At 38.0% G+C, this 17,673-nt stretch overlaps 1 protein-coding gene across 1 annotated transcript; it reads left to right on the top strand.

Annotated features, from left to right (window-relative positions):
• The first annotated feature begins 630 nt into the window (after positions 1-630).
• On the top strand, positions 631-12,520 carry DTWD1 (DTW domain containing 1). The gene is made up of 5 exons (XM_026097043.2): positions 631-770; positions 2,604-2,885; positions 3,948-4,091; positions 5,356-5,629; positions 10,584-12,520. Exons 2-5 carry the CDS (start codon positions 2,610-2,612, stop codon positions 10,811-10,813), a joined length of 924 nt encoding a protein of 307 aa, XP_025952828.2. The 5' UTR covers positions 631-770; positions 2,604-2,609; the 3' UTR covers positions 10,814-12,520.
• Positions 12,521-17,673: the final 5,153 nt, after the last annotated feature.

Genomic DNA, 17,673 nt, shown 5'->3' with positions numbered 1-17,673 from the left:
GGCTTCCCTTCGGATTTTGGGGCACAAAACGTGGAAACGCGACAGGGCGGGACGAGGCAGCGCCTCCGCGCGCGGCCGTTGGCGACGCCCCGCAACGGCTGCGGGCGCGCGCCTGCCCCCAGCCGCCTCAGTGGGGAGCGCCCCCGCGCCGGGGCCAGCAGGCGCGGCCCCCGCGGCCGAGGGGCTCGGAGGCGCCCGCGGGGAGCACACAGCCCCGCCGCGGAGGCCGCCCCCCCTCCACCGCCGCCACCGCCACCGCCACCGCCACCGCCGCCGCGGGGCCGCGCCGCCGCAGCGCTCCCCGCCCGCGCTACCTCCAGGCCCCGCGCGCCGTTGCTAGGGGCCCCTAGCAACAGGGCCCCGCGGCCTGTCCCCCCGGAAAAGCGCTCTCCCGGGCGCGCTCTTCCGGCCCCGCGGCGGCCGAGCCCCAACACTTCCGTTCCGGGGGCTCTCAGGGCTGCGGCGGCGGGGCTGGAGCCGAGGCAGCGGGTGAGGCGCGGAGCGCTGCGGCGGCGGCGGCGGCGGCGGGGGCGGCGCGCGGGAGAGGCCCCAGGCGGAGGCCGCGGGGCTGCGGCGGGCCCGGGGCAGGCGAGGGGCGGGCGGGCGCGCCGCGGGGGCGGCCCGGGCTGCAGAGCGCTGCGGGCGCCGCAGGCCTCGGCGTCGCTCGGCCGTGCCCAGGCCCCGGGCAGAAGCAGCGGCAGCCACATCGCGGCGGCTCGGCTGACTGAGGTCGGGGCTTCCCAGAGAAGTCCCGCGCCCCGCCCGAGGTTGTAAGTTGCCCGAGACGTGCGCGGAGGGTGCGCGGCAGTGCGAGCGGTCTGGGAGACCATACGCAGGGAGCATGGGCACAGTTCTTCTCTGCGCAGCGTATCGCGCGTATGGTTTTCGCCCCACTTCGGAAACAGTTATTCTGAGACCGCAGAGGTTTTCCTGTGCCATTAGAGCGGCCTCTCTCTTGTCAGCATCAATAATGAAAGCGCTTCGGGGGCATCGTAGCTGAACACCGCGGTGCCATAAGACATTATACTGAAAAGAGTCAGTTTGCAGGCGGGGAATGCATGTCAAATTACAGGGCCTCTTGCCCTCTCTCCTTCTGAAGGAATCTTAATCGTTGTAGGGGTTAGTCTAGGCATGGCAAGCTTTCATTGAGACATAGGGTATAGTTTTCCCTTTGCATTATCTCAGATACATTTAAAAGCAAATTGACTATAAAATTTATATGCATATTGATGAATTTTGTTTTTATATTAAGGGAGATCCCTGACCCATCAAGAGTTAGAACCTGAGGGCAGGGGGAGTCGAAGCAAGCATAAGTATTCATTTTTACCAGAAAACAGCAACTAATTTTTCTGGAATTTTAAATTTATATGGAGGAGTTCGCTGAGTCTTTTGTCCTTGCTGTTTTTCAGTTAAACTACACTTGGCTTTATTTAAGCACTTCACTTTGGATCACATCACAGGAATTACTGTTTGTTTTTGCTAAACATGACTGTTTTGTTACATCATTTCACAAGTGTGATCTGTGACATGAAAAAGTAAACTTAACTGAAAGTAAATACTAGGAATGACTTTTTTTCGTCTTAAGTGATGCCGTATAGAATGCAAAAGGCAGTTCGTAACTACTGCAGGCTGCTTAATCTCCTGCATGTGGGCTGCTTTGAAGGCTAGAGAGGCCCCTGACTAATCTAGTCCGAAAGGTTTCACTACATTTGTGATCGGGAATATGAATCTCTGCACACAATGCTACTCCATCTGGATCAGGTATGGGCATGCATACAGCCGTTACTCAGATACATTACTCCGAGAACACAGAAATTTTATGCCAGCTGCAGAGGGTCAATGTCCATCTTGAAGAAAGCCTTGGGGGAAAAAAAATGTTAATCCATCAATATTTTTTAAAGAAATATGAACCTGCAGAGTGAGTCTAGACTCGACCAGCCCTTACTGTCTGGTGTACGGAGCCTCAAATCCAGATTTTAGCCTAATTTTTCAGTCTCAAGCCTTGTTCCTGAAAGATTTCTTTTATCTCACAAAGCTGTGTCAGCAGGGATTTTATTCAGGTAGTTTACTCTGCCCACACACAATAAATTTCAGGATAGAGGTCTAAAACTGTACAGTTAACTTTTCTCTTATTATGGACTTCTGTCCTGCAGGCATTTAATTCATTGTCAGTAGTCCTGGTGAAAACTAGTGGGACGGCTCATGCAGAAAGCAATGTCTACCAGTGTATTTGCTGCAACAAACAACAGAAAAAGGAACAGCAAACAAAAAAGATGCTGATCCTAAAAATGTATATTTCTGTTACATAAGTGAAGTGAATGGGATAATTTATCTGGGTAAAATGACAAATGTGTATATAAATGCATTAAGAATACAGATCTCAAGTTTTTTCTACCTGTTTATATCATGCTGTCCGGAAATCTGTTTTGAGTTCTTGGTGCTGTAATAAAAGAAAGAATAAAATAATCTGATTCAGTATAGGGAATATCTACTTTGATTAGTTTTTTCTTTTTGGCTAAATAAGATCATACAGAATTTCCAATAAATTAGTTCATCGTATATCAGATTTGTATTTATCAGGTACAACATATTGTCTGTTTCAGCTTACCATGTCTTTAAATTCATCTACACTTTTAAATGAAGAAAACTCTCAAGGACTAAAAAGAAATACTGAATGTTTGGAAAGTCCAGAATTGCAGACTCCATCATCGTTGCAAGATAACCCACTTCAGCAATTACAGTTAGCATCGCAGGAAGTGCTTGAAAAGGCAAAAAAGAGTGGGAGATCAAAGTGCCCACGCTGCAGTAGTTCAAGGATGTTTTACTGTTATACATGTTTTGTTCCTGTTGAAACTGTCCCTACCAAAGAAATTCCAGTTGTGAAGGTTAATATCTCTTACATTTTTTTTTTGTATTATTCTTGTGCCTGTTAGGCAGCTAGTGTATGGTGACCATTTCTTTTCTGATTCATTTTTATGAGCATTCATCTTTAACACAGTAGCCATAATGTATGAATAAACTACAATTAGATAAAATTATTGTTCTTATTTAAGGAATTAAACGTACAAGCACTGACAATGTTCCAGTCCCCATAAACATTTATGTATGTTCTAGATGAAAAGGATAAGCTGAAGCCACTGGGATTCTCATGCAAACAACTGTGTTTTCACTTAGTTTTTAAAAGCTCCTTTAGGCTGTTCTTACCTTCATTCTTCATTTTGTAAGAACTCCGGCCAGAACAAAGCGTATTGGGAACAAATGGTATCACCTGCCCATAACCAAGGCTGAATTTTACATAAAATGTGAGCTAAAAGACATTCCTAAATATAAAGGGTGTTGAATTCAGATAACCACTCTTAAAGTAAAAATAAATAAATGTTTTTAAGATCTAATGTTCTTCAGCTAAAATATATTGGAGAAACCATCAAATGTGACTGAGATATATTTTCCAAAATCACCCAGGAACAAAAAATGCATTTTGAAGACACTTTGAAAGCATTGTGAAAGTACTTTAGAAGTATTTTGGAAATGTGACCTATTGGCTTTAGGTGTATTTCAATTAAAATGGTCATTTTTGCACTAGGGTGAATATCTAATACAGATGCATATTCATATTTGGCACTATTATCTTGCTAAATTTAAACCTATATCTCCTTTACCTGATTGATGCTAGTACTAGAACTTTTACTACCCTACTGCTGCACCGTTCCAGATTGCATTCATTGTATACTTAGCTATTTACATGAATAGAGAGAAAGTGAGAGAGGCTTTTTTTCACTGGTTTCTAGTTTATTTCTAAACTATTAAACCAAAAACATTCAGTGAGACTATTTGAAGCAAATATGTGTTAATTACATACCCATAAGGATTTTGTGTATGTTTTATATGCAGGCATGTATATGATCATAAATCGTGCTTATTTCTGTTTTTTTCCTTTCTTATTGTAGTTACCTTTGAAGATTGACATTATTAAACACCCAAATGAAACCGATGGCAAAAGCACTGCTGTGCATGCTAAGCTCCTAGCACCTGATGATGTTACAATTTATAAATACCCTTGCATTCCAGAATACAAAGAAAAAAGGCATGAAGTAAGAAATGCTATGTAGAAAACAGGGCTTTGTGCCGGGGAGCGCTGAATATCTTCTGTGTTCCCTCCTGCAGCTGGTACTGCAGTCCCCAAAGAGGAAGAGGAAGGAGAGCACTAGTATATTAATCTAGTCCACCCATTTGAACTCTCTCAAAGCACATGCCCACAAGTATGGTTATGGACTGCCGCCAAAGCTCAGAAATACTATAGCATCATGTAACCAGTTTAAGTTTCTCATGTCTAGCACCTCATATAATTTGATTCATTGTGTACTATGAGGACTATTTTACCCAAACTTGTGAAAGTATTCAACTTAATGCAATTAGGTGTCCTGTTCATCACATTCAGCTTCTACAGGATTTAAACTTCTTTAAAATTTATATCATTCACTATTACAGAGAAAACCCAGCAAATATAACTGTTGTCTAGCTGAGTCAGCACAGAGCCTGAAAAAAAATGAGATAAAAGTGAGATAAAAACACATTTGAATGGTTTGATTAACCTGAAACCTAACATTAATGCCTCTGATGTCATAATTAACACTTTCATTGTCTGATTACCTGAAAAGGGGGATAATGTACCTAGCTCAGGGAGATGGTATTTTCTTCAGATAATGAAAGAGAAAAAATAGGAGGTACAGAGGCAGGGAGCTCAAAAAAGCAGAAAGAATGATGGGGAAGGTAGGCAAAATGGGAAGAGGTTGCAGTGACTTCATACTGCCCAGGCTTTCCAAGTCACAGATTCTGAATGCAGCAATAACCTACTGAAAAAATACTCTATTATAAGTAAAGGAAATCAATAGTCTTTTTGACGTAACATATTTGTGAGAGCTGCAGTAGACAGAAGGAAAAACAGATTATTTCTTCTGACCCAAAAGCTGTGAATGAAAATAGGATAAAAACTATTCTTCATGGCCTTCCTGGTCCATACACTACAGTGACAAGTGAAATTCAGACTTCCTCTTGGCTGACATCATTGTTTGGATGAACCCCCCCCTTTTTTTTTACAGAAGTACTAGAGTCAGTAGTAGAGACATGAAATGACATTTATGAAATATTCGATATTCATTATTTTAATATAATCCCTTTTGCTTTTAGACAATAGAATATTTTTGTATAAGAGATGCTCTCTTTCCTCTTCTACTGTCTTAAATGTGGGTGGGGATAGGAAATATTTGTATTTTTTCTTTAATGAAACAATTCTTAGTATTTTATAAGACTGTCAGATTTTGATGACACTCTGATTTCTTTATTTTATTCATTTAGATAGCACTTATCTTTCCTGGCCCCAATTCAATTTCAGTGAGAGATATTGCTTTTCATCTCCAAAAATATGTGAAGAAAGGTGTTTGTGACAATGATGATGACTGTTCCAGAGAGCCGTTTCTTAAGCAAGCAAAAATAGAACCTGAAGAAGAAAAAAATCTAAATGAACGCATCTCAAGCAACAGGAGTGAAGGCACTAGACTGAAGAAAATAATATTTATTGACAGTACCTGGAATCAAACTAACAAAATAATAACTGATGAACGACTTCAAGGTAAAAAAAAAAAAGTTGAAATGGAGGTTTTATTGCTACAAAAATGATTAAACCAAATATGTATGTGTATATGTATATATATATATAACAGACCTGAACATAAGTGCATAGCTACCCACAGATCTGAGTAGGCATGAAAGATTCAATATTTTAGTGCTGTAAAAGACTTCCTGAGCCAAAGACTCCATTTGTTTTCATATCACGTATTTTTTTTTTTTTTTTTTTGCAAAATGATAAAACTACTATTAAGAAAGCATCTACATTTCTTTTCCCCCACTTGTCTATTGGAACAAATTTCCTGAATCTCACAGAATGGAAGCTGTCATGTTAGACAATACAGAAGAACAGTAGTCCTTTAAATGAGCCATGCAGAAAGCCAGAAAGATTTCCTTTGTAGGTGGCTATCTGGGACTTGTTTTTTCATTTCCTAGTGAGTAAAGGCTAGGAGAATTTTCTGGATATGTTTTGTGTTCCCAGGCAGATAGGCCACTGACGAAGGTGCTTTGTTCCTTTTTCTAGAAAAGTTCTTTGTTTCATAGTCACTTCAGTGACATCAGTATTGTCCAGTCAAAAGAGGAAAGCCTGCCTGCCCCCAACTCCCTCCAATCTTTGAAAGCAAAAAATTAGAATTCTGCAACGGCTTTTTGCCTTACGTTCATTAAAAGAGGTTACATTTAAGTATTCTGAAGAAAATCACAAAATATAAAACAATTTAGCCATGGCGTTCCATTTTTTTGAGATAGGAGTTTGAAAATACTTTCATTAGTTTAAAAGGTGTACTTAGCTGGTAGTATCAAGTTTGTATGTAATATATATATCTGCTTAGTAGTGCCTGCTTTCCACTGGCCCTTGCAAGGGTTTTCACAGGCTTCTTACATGGAAGATGAATGCTGCCTTGTTGCCTAGCCAGCTCATTAAGGAGTCCCACATGTTAATGTAACTTAGTGGCTAATTAAAATTCCATTACCAAATATTTAGTTTAACACAAAACAATCTCTATCAAATAAATGGAAGTATTACTGTAAAGATTAGAGTTATTGCATGTTGTATATTACTGTAAAGATTAGAGCTATTGCATGTTGTAATTTACCGTAAAGTATTTGGAACTTTTATAAAAAGGACAAACTTTAGAAAATTAACAGTTAACCAAGGGAACTGAAGATTTCCATGGAAGCTTGTGCAGTATATCAGCCAAAAATTACTGATTGTTGTTACTTTGTAGCTCTTACACCATGGTTTCCAGCTGGCCTATGTGAATGCTGATCCAAGTGGACCCTTCCCTCATTTCTAGAACTTCATCTCTGTTTCAGTTGTATTCCAGTCCTCTGTTTCCTTGAGCACCTTCCACTCCTTTCAGAAGTGCTCTAAGAGGTGTGACTGGTGTCATGTGAGTCAGTCTCTCTTATCCTGCCCCAAGGGAAAATTCTGCCCTCCATACAGCAGGTATATCTAGGGTATACATCTGGTGCATTCATTGCTTTCCTTAGTGCCTGTTATACAGGACATAAGTTGCATTCATGTTCCTTTTAGAGACAGCAATTTTGCCTATCAAGATGGATGGGGACAAAGTTTCCTCAGACATAAACTGAAGGAATGTGTGTGTCACATGCACGTGAAAACTAGAGGACTGTTGTAATTTTTCAATTCTCCTACAAATTAAGTCATCATCCAACATAATATTCCTGAGATATTAAAGTTCAAAAAGGAATGTTTGCAATTCCAAATAAGAAGTTCCTGCAGTGCTTATTCAAAAAGATGAAGTTACAAGAAATAGTGGATGGAAACCATTAATGAAGTAAGCCAAGAAAACGTAAAATAAAGCCTGTGTTTTGTAAGCCTGGATTGATATATGGAATAAATCTAGCTAATTGCACTGCAAGAGAAAGCAATTGAGTCTATCAATCTTAAAAATAGGCAATCTAGAAAACTTGGACAAAACAAAATACTTCTGTATCTTCTTGGAAAAGTGGCGTAATATATCTTTAGAAAGCAAAACCAAATCAGTTGCATTAAAGACAGGAAATATTTGAAAGTTGGTAATGTTTAGGATTGATTACTTCATTAGAAGTGAAATGATCACTGGATCAGAAAGGAAACAGTTATATTTAGTGTTAACGATTACTTTCTCATATGAGTGATGAAGCATATTGGCAACATCAATGTGGTTGCTAAAGAAACAGATTGCTTTGATGTTTTTTCTCTAAATACATCTGCTTTGTTTTTTTTAAGTTTCTGTGCTTGCCTGCAGTTCTGCAAGAAAATAGTACCCTTTATGCCTATGCATAGTCAGGATATTTGAGAGCAGAAAGGTGATGTTCTCTGAGGCCAACTTCCATCCAGCCTCTATTTCTGATAACTCTCTTGCCCTCTTTTCACATTTTTGTCTCGCCTTTTCCCTCAAAATCAAACTTTTGGGCATGCAATGCAAAGAAAAGTGAGAACTCCATTATGAGTTTCTACAGTCTTTTCACAATAGCATGCACTGTATTCTATGTCTGTGAGTTTGGTATATATTCAGGGGGCCACAGCACAGAGGCAAGGTGAATCCAAGGTATGTGAATCCCTTCTGCTTCACCTTAAATCCTCAATTAAGTTACTCACAAAAGTTGGGAAACTAGAAGTTTATTTAGGAAAGGAGTGGAATTCTTGTCTGAAATACCAGTTTCAAGATGGTACTGAGACCTCTTGTAGGAAATTAACTAATATAATTAAAATAAGGATAGGTGCATTGACAGGCCTCTTGAAACAATGAAAAACTAGCCATAGGAGCAAACCATAATTACTTTTCCAAAATTTTCAGCACATTGGTATTTCTTGAACTAGTGAATCTCCCAATCCACTATACAAATATTCCATAAAACCAAGAGGGGATTGAAGGCCCAGAGTAAACAAAAGGCTTCATCATGTATTTAAAATGGAGAATGTTTGTTGATAAGGACCTGAGTCTTCCTTAGATGTAACATCAGTGACTAAATATGATTAAATATGATCTTGAAGGTTTGGGCATTCTATTATTATAATGAAGTAGCACAGGGATTATTTTGCTATAATTAGATGTAGCATATGGAAAAAGAATGAAGGATGAAGGAAAGGTGGGAGAAAGGCATATATATACAGGAGGATAACTTTTATAAGGGAAAATTTTGTTTACATTCAATAGTCAAGTGGATTTAAAGGTAGCTGTATTTTCATCTTGCTTGATCTTAGATTTGCACAAACGTTTATTTCTAATGAGCTCAAAGTATGTGGATTTAAGAAAAAAAACGCAGATGTTGATTTCCTTCATAGTTTAAGTTGCTTTCATAAGAACAACCAATGTTTGTAATAAAACATAGCCTTTGGCTGTACAGATACAGTACAAAGATGATGGAAATATGCTCAGTAAGCTGTAACCCTTAATCCCTCTGAAGTATTTGTTCCAAAACTCAGACTCTGTGTTGGAAATTAACTGATCCTGCATTTGCAATAAGCTCAGTAGCATCGGTGAGCTTGCGTTCAATGAACTTATGTTTATATTCAAACCATGAATAGGTGGGAATTTATGTTGGAGGAATCTTGCTCTAAATTTTGTTCATTGCTCTTAAAGTGGAAACGTCATTGAATTTGATGAGAGTTTTCACTTTCATTAGGACCGAGACTTCACTCTTATTTTTTTCTCCTGGATCTAAGACTACCCTTGTTCAAAGTAAGAAAAAGCAAGCATTGAAACCTCCTGTGGGAAACAAACTGATGTAGTTAAAATAGTAATAAAAAACTGCATTAAGTGTGAGATTATTAGAGACAATAGACTGTATTATTTTGAATTTTAAGTTTTGAAGTGCCAACAATAATTCAGTGTAAATTCAGTGACAGAAACTCCTGTTGTTCAGTTTAAAAAAATGCTGTAGAAGATTTCTCTACTGTGCAAGTTATCATATGTTATTAACTGCAGAGCAAGTAGCTAAGTCCATCTTGCCATTACACTCTAAAGTTAAATGTAGTTTGAAAGTAAAAAGGATAAACTTTCAAGTTCTGTGCTATAGACCAGTTTGGGCTTCTGAGTTTGGGTCATACTGAAAAGGGTCCAAACTTACCTGTCTATAAGTTCTAGGTAATTCTCAGACAATGTTATTATGGATACTAAACCATCCCAAGATGCAAATTTTGTATCTTAATTTTAACTTTTTTTTAAAAAAGATAACTTTACAACCTGATCTTATTATTGATAGAAATATATGCTATTCTTTATAATCCAACTGTCCACTCCTGTTTACAAAGCAGTTACTCAATAATATGTTTTATTTTGAGTAATTTGTGCATCTTAAGGAATACCAAATGAAGATACACATTTAATATTCATCTCATGAATAAGAAATTATAGACAGAGACTATGGGAGATAGAAGATTCTCATATGCCATACATATCCATACATGCCATGAATATCTTGCTTTCATCTCAAGCTAGGAAACTTTTTAGTTTCTAATAAGTAAGTTTGAAATAAATTACTGGCCAAATTCTGCCATTCTTGCTCCTGAGTAATCCAAGGGCGATTATTACAGTTATTTAACAAGCATAAATTGTCTAGCTCTTAGCAAACAGAAATATTCCTCATCAGAATTCAGGAAAAACTATGGCAGTCTGAAGCACTCTGTTTTACACTCAAAAGTATTAACCTTGCAAAAGATGAAGTTTATACATCACTTTTTGAACAATGATCAATAATAGGTGTACATTTCACTCTTGCCATGTGATCAGTCCCTGCATCCAAACTGCATTTCACTCAGTCGAGTGAGGCTGTATGGATGAAAGGATACTCTGTACATTTTAAATGTAAGCATGGGGATTTTAACCTAGCTCCTACAACATTTCTCATGCAGGCTAGCAGCAAAGCCAAAAACAAAACACAGCCAAAGACTTGTTTGGTGCCCTATCCAATCTGCGTCATCTAATCTATGTCAGTTTTTTTCTTGACAGGGCTGCTACAAATTGAGTTGAAAACAAGAAAAACTTGCTTTTGGCGTCATCAGAAGGGAAAGCCAGATACATACCTTTCCACAATAGAAGCAATTTATTATTTCCTTGTGGACTACCATCAGGAGATTTTGAAAGAGAACTACAAAGGACAATATGATAATCTGCTTTTTTTCTTTTCATTTATGTACACATTGATTAAAAATGCTAAGTGTTGTGCAGGGAAAGAATAAACCAAGATGGCCATCCATAGGTGAGTAACATGATATTTTGTTTCTTATGTAATGATAAACTGCACAAATGCAACTACTTTTTATCTATCTGAAATCTGGAAATAGATTGTATTCTTAATAATGTCTACAGTGTTGCTTCAAATGTAAACGGAAGACTTCATGCCTTGCACACATAAGGCTGTGGAACTACTCAGGTGAGCAATCCCATTAGAATTACTTAGTTGAAAACAGCTTTGCTTTCCTAAATATGCTGTGTTCGAATTTACCGTCCTAATCTGCTAGGCACAGTGAGAGGATTGCCTGAGGTGGGGATTGGAAGACTTGGCCCTCATCCCATAAAGGGTGATCTCTCCAACTGTAAAAAAGAATTGGCTCCTTTTTTTTTTTTTTTTTTTTTAATTGCTCAGATGATTTCTGTGTGTTTTACCCAGTAAGACTAGCTTTACTTTCATGACATCAAAAACTTACTGAAATGATTAGGATGGTATTAATTAGGGTGAAAAAGAAGACAAAATGAAAGGCCACATTAATTGAGTGAATGGCATATAAATGATAAACTTCAAGATTACTTCTGGAAAATTGTCCTAGTAATAGAAATGAGCTATCTGTTTAAACATCATTGTACAGTTCATGATTTTTCTAAAGTACCATTCACGTATATTTGTATTAAGATTATCCTCAACTTCTTGAATAATTTTAGATTTCTTCAAACAGAAATGAATTTCCTTACACCTTTTTATTATTTTTATATAATATGATTGTTATTTTTAGGAGCACTAACTTCTCTCATTATGGCATATCACAAACAGCGGAACTTTGTAAATGCCACATACTTGTGTATTAGGCAGCCGAAAGGGCTAATTGCACTGTTGGGGTTGTCTAAAAATGCAGATCTGTTTGCAGGACCTAAACCTAAGTAATTTACAAAGAAGAGAAATAAGAGAAGAGGTTTATGACAGATCTTCCTTACTTCAGGCAGACTATGAATCTACTGTTTTATTTCTTTTGCAGTAATAGTGGAGATTTGCTCAGCATAAGGAAGATTTTGTCTGCAGCGAATAAATTTTTGCTGGTATGTGTAGGGCTGTGCTGACAGAGCTGTCATATATGGATGTAATTATGTACGTATGTCTTTGCCAAGCTATACCAGTACAGGTTGTGCTGGCACAGAAAACAGACTTAGGCAATATCTTTACAAGCAGAGTTATACAAATCTATTCACATTATACTAGGATGTTCTGCCACAAAATTTATGTTGGTAAAAAATTATACTCTTAAAAAAACACTTAAGCTAGCAAAAACTCTTTAAGCACAGGTCCGATATAAGTAAAATCGATAAATATTTCTGAATATTTTCAAGTGTGTTACAGAAGAAAAAACCTGTAAATCTTGTAAAAGTGACACAGATTGAAAAATTATTATAGATTATTTTTAAACAAAAACTCTGAAGCTTATTTTTATTGTATATTTTCCTCAACAAATTTGGCTAAATTATTGTCTGTAATGTACTGTCGAGGAGGGCACCCTCATACCTGGGTGAGCACAGAAACAGTCCCTTGAAAACCACTTTAAGAAGTTGTTTATATACTTATACAGAAATCCATACAGGCTCTAACAACTAATTTGTACTGTGTCTGTTTGTACTGTGGTTTTTTTTCATCATCAAGATATTGAATAAATCAAAATACATATTGCTTGAAACACAAATTACAGGTACACTTTTTCTGCAAGTCATACTTACCTCCAGGTGTGTGTGCTCATCTGCACAAGTGAACGCGTATAAAAGATGCATTTCTTTGGACAACCAAAACACTTCACTCCCATTTGCACAAAGAAATGCTGGTTAAGTCATATGGATTCATATGAAGTGCAGGTGAACTACCATAGCACTACAAGAAACAAGCTTGAAGTCAGTATGAGAAACAACATTTTAAATATACACATATAATGGCACAGCTGTTAAATAAGCTACGAGTTAATGTGCCAGGCAGTGAGAAAAATCAGCAGTCATGTCTCAGTGCTATTGGAACAACACATTTCTTACTCATTTGGTTCTTACTGTTATTGAGAGGTTATTTTGGCTTTTTACAGTGATTAATGTTATTTCCTTTGGTATGAATTTTGATAGTCTTTTGACATTTCCATCTGTTCTTGTATTTCTTAAACAAGGATTGCTTTAATATTTTCTAAAAATCACAGAAGTATAATAGCTTGAGAAGGAAACTTTCACCCACTTTAAACAAACAAAAATAAAATGAACCCACTGACCTAATGTTTTACAAGAACCAGAGAGAAAAATCGGGGGGCGGGGAGGGGGAGTTTCTTCCAAGACACATTTCTCTGAAAACATGTTTTTTTATTTAAGAAGTAGAGGTCAGATAAAAGCTTATATAAGCTGGTCTTTGTTACTTTTGAAAAATAGCTTCATAAGGTTAAAAATGTTTTCCAAATTCAAGTTTTGTGTACCCCGCTTTATTTGAACAATGGGAATTAAAAATTTATCCTGAAAGCAAATAAATTTTAATTCTTAGATGAAATCAACGTACAGAAAAAAGTTTAAATCTGGAACACTGTGTGTCCAGCAGTTGGGTTCAGATATTTTTTCTTCCAGTGTAATTTTGATGTAAGGCAAGAGTAATTCTTACACTAAGTGATACAGGCACATCTAATGTCCGTAATTAATTATGGACTGTTGATATTCCTGTGATAACCTTTTAGGAGGGCAGGAAGGAGGCTATTGTCAATTCAGCTGCAAGTCTGTTCTGTCTGAGCAGCAGATGTAATTCCCCCTTCTCTCCCATCTTCCATTCTCCCCTCAGTTAACAGATTTAAATCCACCGTTTAATTTAAATACTGGTATAAGCTGAACCAACCAAGTTATCCACCTCACACTAAAAATGTCTCAATACCTCTGATACATTTTCCAGCTTTTAGACCAAAGAATAGTGTTGTACTGCCAAATGAAAGCAATCAAGTGGTTAATCCTTTCAAGTGCAATTAGCAGCACTGACCTCCCTGTTCTTTAAAACTAGGGTCATGGGGAGGTAAAGGCCAGTTCTGGGCCTTTTCTTTCATATCATAATACCCCTTCACTAACTATCTCTTCTGTTTCCAAAAACATCAGAGAGCGAGGGGGAAAAACAGGCTTCCACTTCCATTAGCAGTAACTTAAACAGCCATAAGTTAAAGGGGGAGGAAAAGGAAGAGCATCTCTATCTATCTCCTTTCACAACAGAAGACATCTGGCCTCCTGTGGGGAGGCCCCAGATAACAAAGAACCTGTCATGACAAACCTCTGAGATGTGTTCAGAGAGCCATTTTACCTGCAGTCTGGCTCATTCATTTCCTGCCACTGAAGCCATCTGCTTTTGCTTATTGTGGGTATTTTTGTTCTTTGTTTGGCCAGGAGTGTAAAGTGGCTTCCCTTTAGCATGCCTGTGTGCTTGGTCAGAGGGAGGATTTAATCCTCTTCTGAGAATGAATAAGAGAAAGAGCTGCAAAAAATAATTCCTTTCCTGGAAGGTAGCACAAAAGTCATCCAAGCCTAGGTTGAATAAAAGGTCATGTCAGTGCATGGGGTAAAGATACGCTGGGCTTGAAATGAGACGACAACTTGGAATCTACAGCAGAAGCCTTTCAAAGCACTTGTAATCTCACCTGATTTAAATCCTTTGCCACTGCTTCTTGCAGATCTTTTCAGTTTGAGTCTGTCTTGGTTTTGATTTTTCACATAGACTTTTTCAGCCCCAATTGCAGAGTAACATATTAATCCATTCATGCTTTCCTCTGACACTGCATTTCAGTATTTATGCTCAAGTTTTTGTTTGAATGCTTTAAAAAGCATTTATCTATCTTAGCAGATGAAGGTTTTAGCATACTTGTATAAAACGTAATGTTATGTGAAAATCTACTCCATCTGTCCTAATCTTTGAAAGTACCAAAACAAGTTAAGGGGAAAAAAGCTTCCTATGAGTTTCCCGTCACGTACCATAATGTAGTTACTACACCCTCGAGCATCATTAGCTTCTGTGACTCAACATATTCTGAAAAGCAGTGCATCAGCTGAATTCTTCTACCTTGTTTTGACACACAAAACTTTAATAGTGACCGCAGCAATGTTAAAACAGGAAAACTTTCATCACTAAGATAAGATTATGTGGCAATAAGACACTTTGATCTGCTGAGGTTACCATTAAGGCACTGAATGACAGTGGCAAAGTCACTGTGTCAGCGTAATCCCTAAACTGTTATCCCTTGTCTTGAGATGCATTATTTCAATACAATTCCAATGCTGTCAAACTTTGTCATTAGTGATAATGCTGATTTTGATTGGTGACATTTAGTGATGCCAACATTCAATGTAAGTGTTTATATGAAAAATTTTAAAACATTCTTCCTGCTCACTTGTTGTGAGGGATAGCATATTACCACCTTTTAAAAATGGGTTCTGAAGAGAAATCAGATGCTGTAAGATTCTGAAAGTAGTAATGTTTCACATGACACTTTAAAAACACTCATAGCTAAGAGCATGGTTTCTTTACCAGTATCTATCAGAGAAAATTCAAATAGTTCTAGAGCCCCACAGCAAGAACAGGGAACCACTTCTGTAATGCAAAACAGACAAAATATTTTTACGTCAGTGAAAATTGAAATCTTTGTCTAACTTTAGCAATTGTGGTGCTACCACCACATTCAAATTAACATACTCCAGCCATGATTTTACTGCTAACTTTTCAGGCCACTTGTGTTGCAATAGAATGTTTAGAAATGTACCACAGAAGACTGAACAGAAGAGAACACTGCACACCATTATACCTGAGTTTGAGTCCTGCTCTACCTATGAATCTATGTGCTTCACTTTTCTCACCTATAAAATTAATTTCTGCCTCTGAGTGACACATCTCTGTGTATATAAATCTGTGCCTGTAAACCAGTTGAACATAGCATGAAATCTGAAGGCTGAGTATTATTATTTGAACAGTTCTGATAGTAATTGCTCTAGAGTATTTTTATGTAATTTAAATAGTTACAACCTTTTCTTGAGACGTGGTCAAAAAATTGCAGGAGAAGATACTTGATCTTATTAATCATGAAATTTTGAAGCAGCACCACCAGTATTACAGTTCCCCAAACATCAAGCATTGGACTCAGCAGACAAATACGGGGAATGAATGACAGCACCTTTGTTGAAAACTCTGCAGTTTTTCTCTGAGTGTCTTCTGTTCATCTGCAGTCTATACCTTGAACATATGTATCTGCAAGTTCAATTAATTCATGCCTTTGATTGAATCATTCCCTGGTAAAGACCAGGCAATTCTGAGGAACACAACAAGAACACTAATCTCTTATCCCCCATACAAATATACCAAGCAGACTTAGTTTGTGAAGTCTGTACCAATCAGCACAGTTGTTACAGCTTGCAATATCATAAATTTTAAAGGAATACTAGTCTCAACTACCCGACAGGTCTTTGAGATGTGTTGTCCTCAAGTGCACTCACGGTCTGGCTTGAGTCAGCTTTTTTGGCCCTACCACTATAGGAAAGCATGTTCCCCTCTGTGTACAATACATGGTCTTTCAAAAAGGCTTAGTGCACCAATACAGTTCCTCTTATTTCTAGATTCTCAGTTTTTCCTAGCATGAATCTAAAGTACAGAGAAATACAAACAGCTTGTGAAAGTGCATACACATGTCAAAGAACCTCCAGTTTCAGAAAGGTAATCTTCCTTTCTTCTTCAAATGATTCTTCAGTATGTTCACGCGCACTAGGTATGACTCTAAGCAATGCTGACAAAACGACAGGATGACAGGGATTTTACTTCAGTTCTAACTCAGCTGAACCCAGATCCAGAACTCAGGCCAGAATCTTGCATTCGTGAGAAGGGCCTAGCTGTATAGCTCATGGATGTAACATGCCATGGTGTGGTAGACAAAACATCTGGCACACATTTCAAACAGTGCAAGACTCCAGCACAATGGCACATACATGAATCTGTTCTAGGGACCACTGACATTGTGCCCTGAATCTGTTGGGAAGCGGTCTGGGCCTAGCAAAAGTGTTTATTACTGTGGCTTCAGACAGGGGTTAAAAGGGTATTCCCCTGCAGGCAGAAAGATAAGCACATCCACCCACAAGAGAATAAAAGTCCATGAGGCTGCTTACAGCTTACTACAAGCAGGGCATGCCAAGAAACCAAAGGGAAAAAATAGGTTATACCAAAACAACTAAAGGGTAAAATTGCAAAGAAGAGTTTAATAATAAAAGAACATTGAACTGCAGAGAAATTCTGACTCACCTGCATGGAATGGTGTGGACCATCCTCTCCCATTTGCTTAGCAGTGAACAAGAGAACGTAGCAAGAGTGCACCATCACTGATATTAAGATAAATGCATTTGCCTCAAGTGATTGCATGCATGAACACCCATAGTGAATGTGCACATGTATGACCCTTGATTGAAAATTCATGTTGTATATGATGCAAAGTGATGCTTGCTTTGCTCTTTTGTTTACTGACTGAAGAACAAAACCAGCAAATTAGTTTTATACTGTTTCTCAGATGTTTTGTTTTTTGATTAATAGTATTTTAATAGTTTAAAAATTCCTGATTTCATGCTAGTATTTACTATATTTTAGTATCATTATATTACAAATAATAGCATATAAAGTTATTAATGTAACTAAGCTTTATAATACACCTACTATCCTACCAAACTGAAAAAAGACCTGACCTTCACTCTGTGAGAATAAGTTTTTGTGTATGTGATCTGGAATATTATATAACTTAATCTAACAAAACAAGTCATCTGTGAGGTAAATAACATGCAATTCCTATACTCCTTTCATTTCTTGGCTGTGTTT

This window comes from Dromaius novaehollandiae, chromosome 10 (genome assembly GCF_036370855.1).
Source record: "Dromaius novaehollandiae isolate bDroNov1 chromosome 10, bDroNov1.hap1, whole genome shotgun sequence".
NCBI classification, from domain to species: Eukaryota; Metazoa; Chordata; class Aves; order Casuariiformes; family Dromaiidae; genus Dromaius; species Dromaius novaehollandiae.
This window is presented reverse-complemented; position numbering and strand designations above follow the sequence as displayed.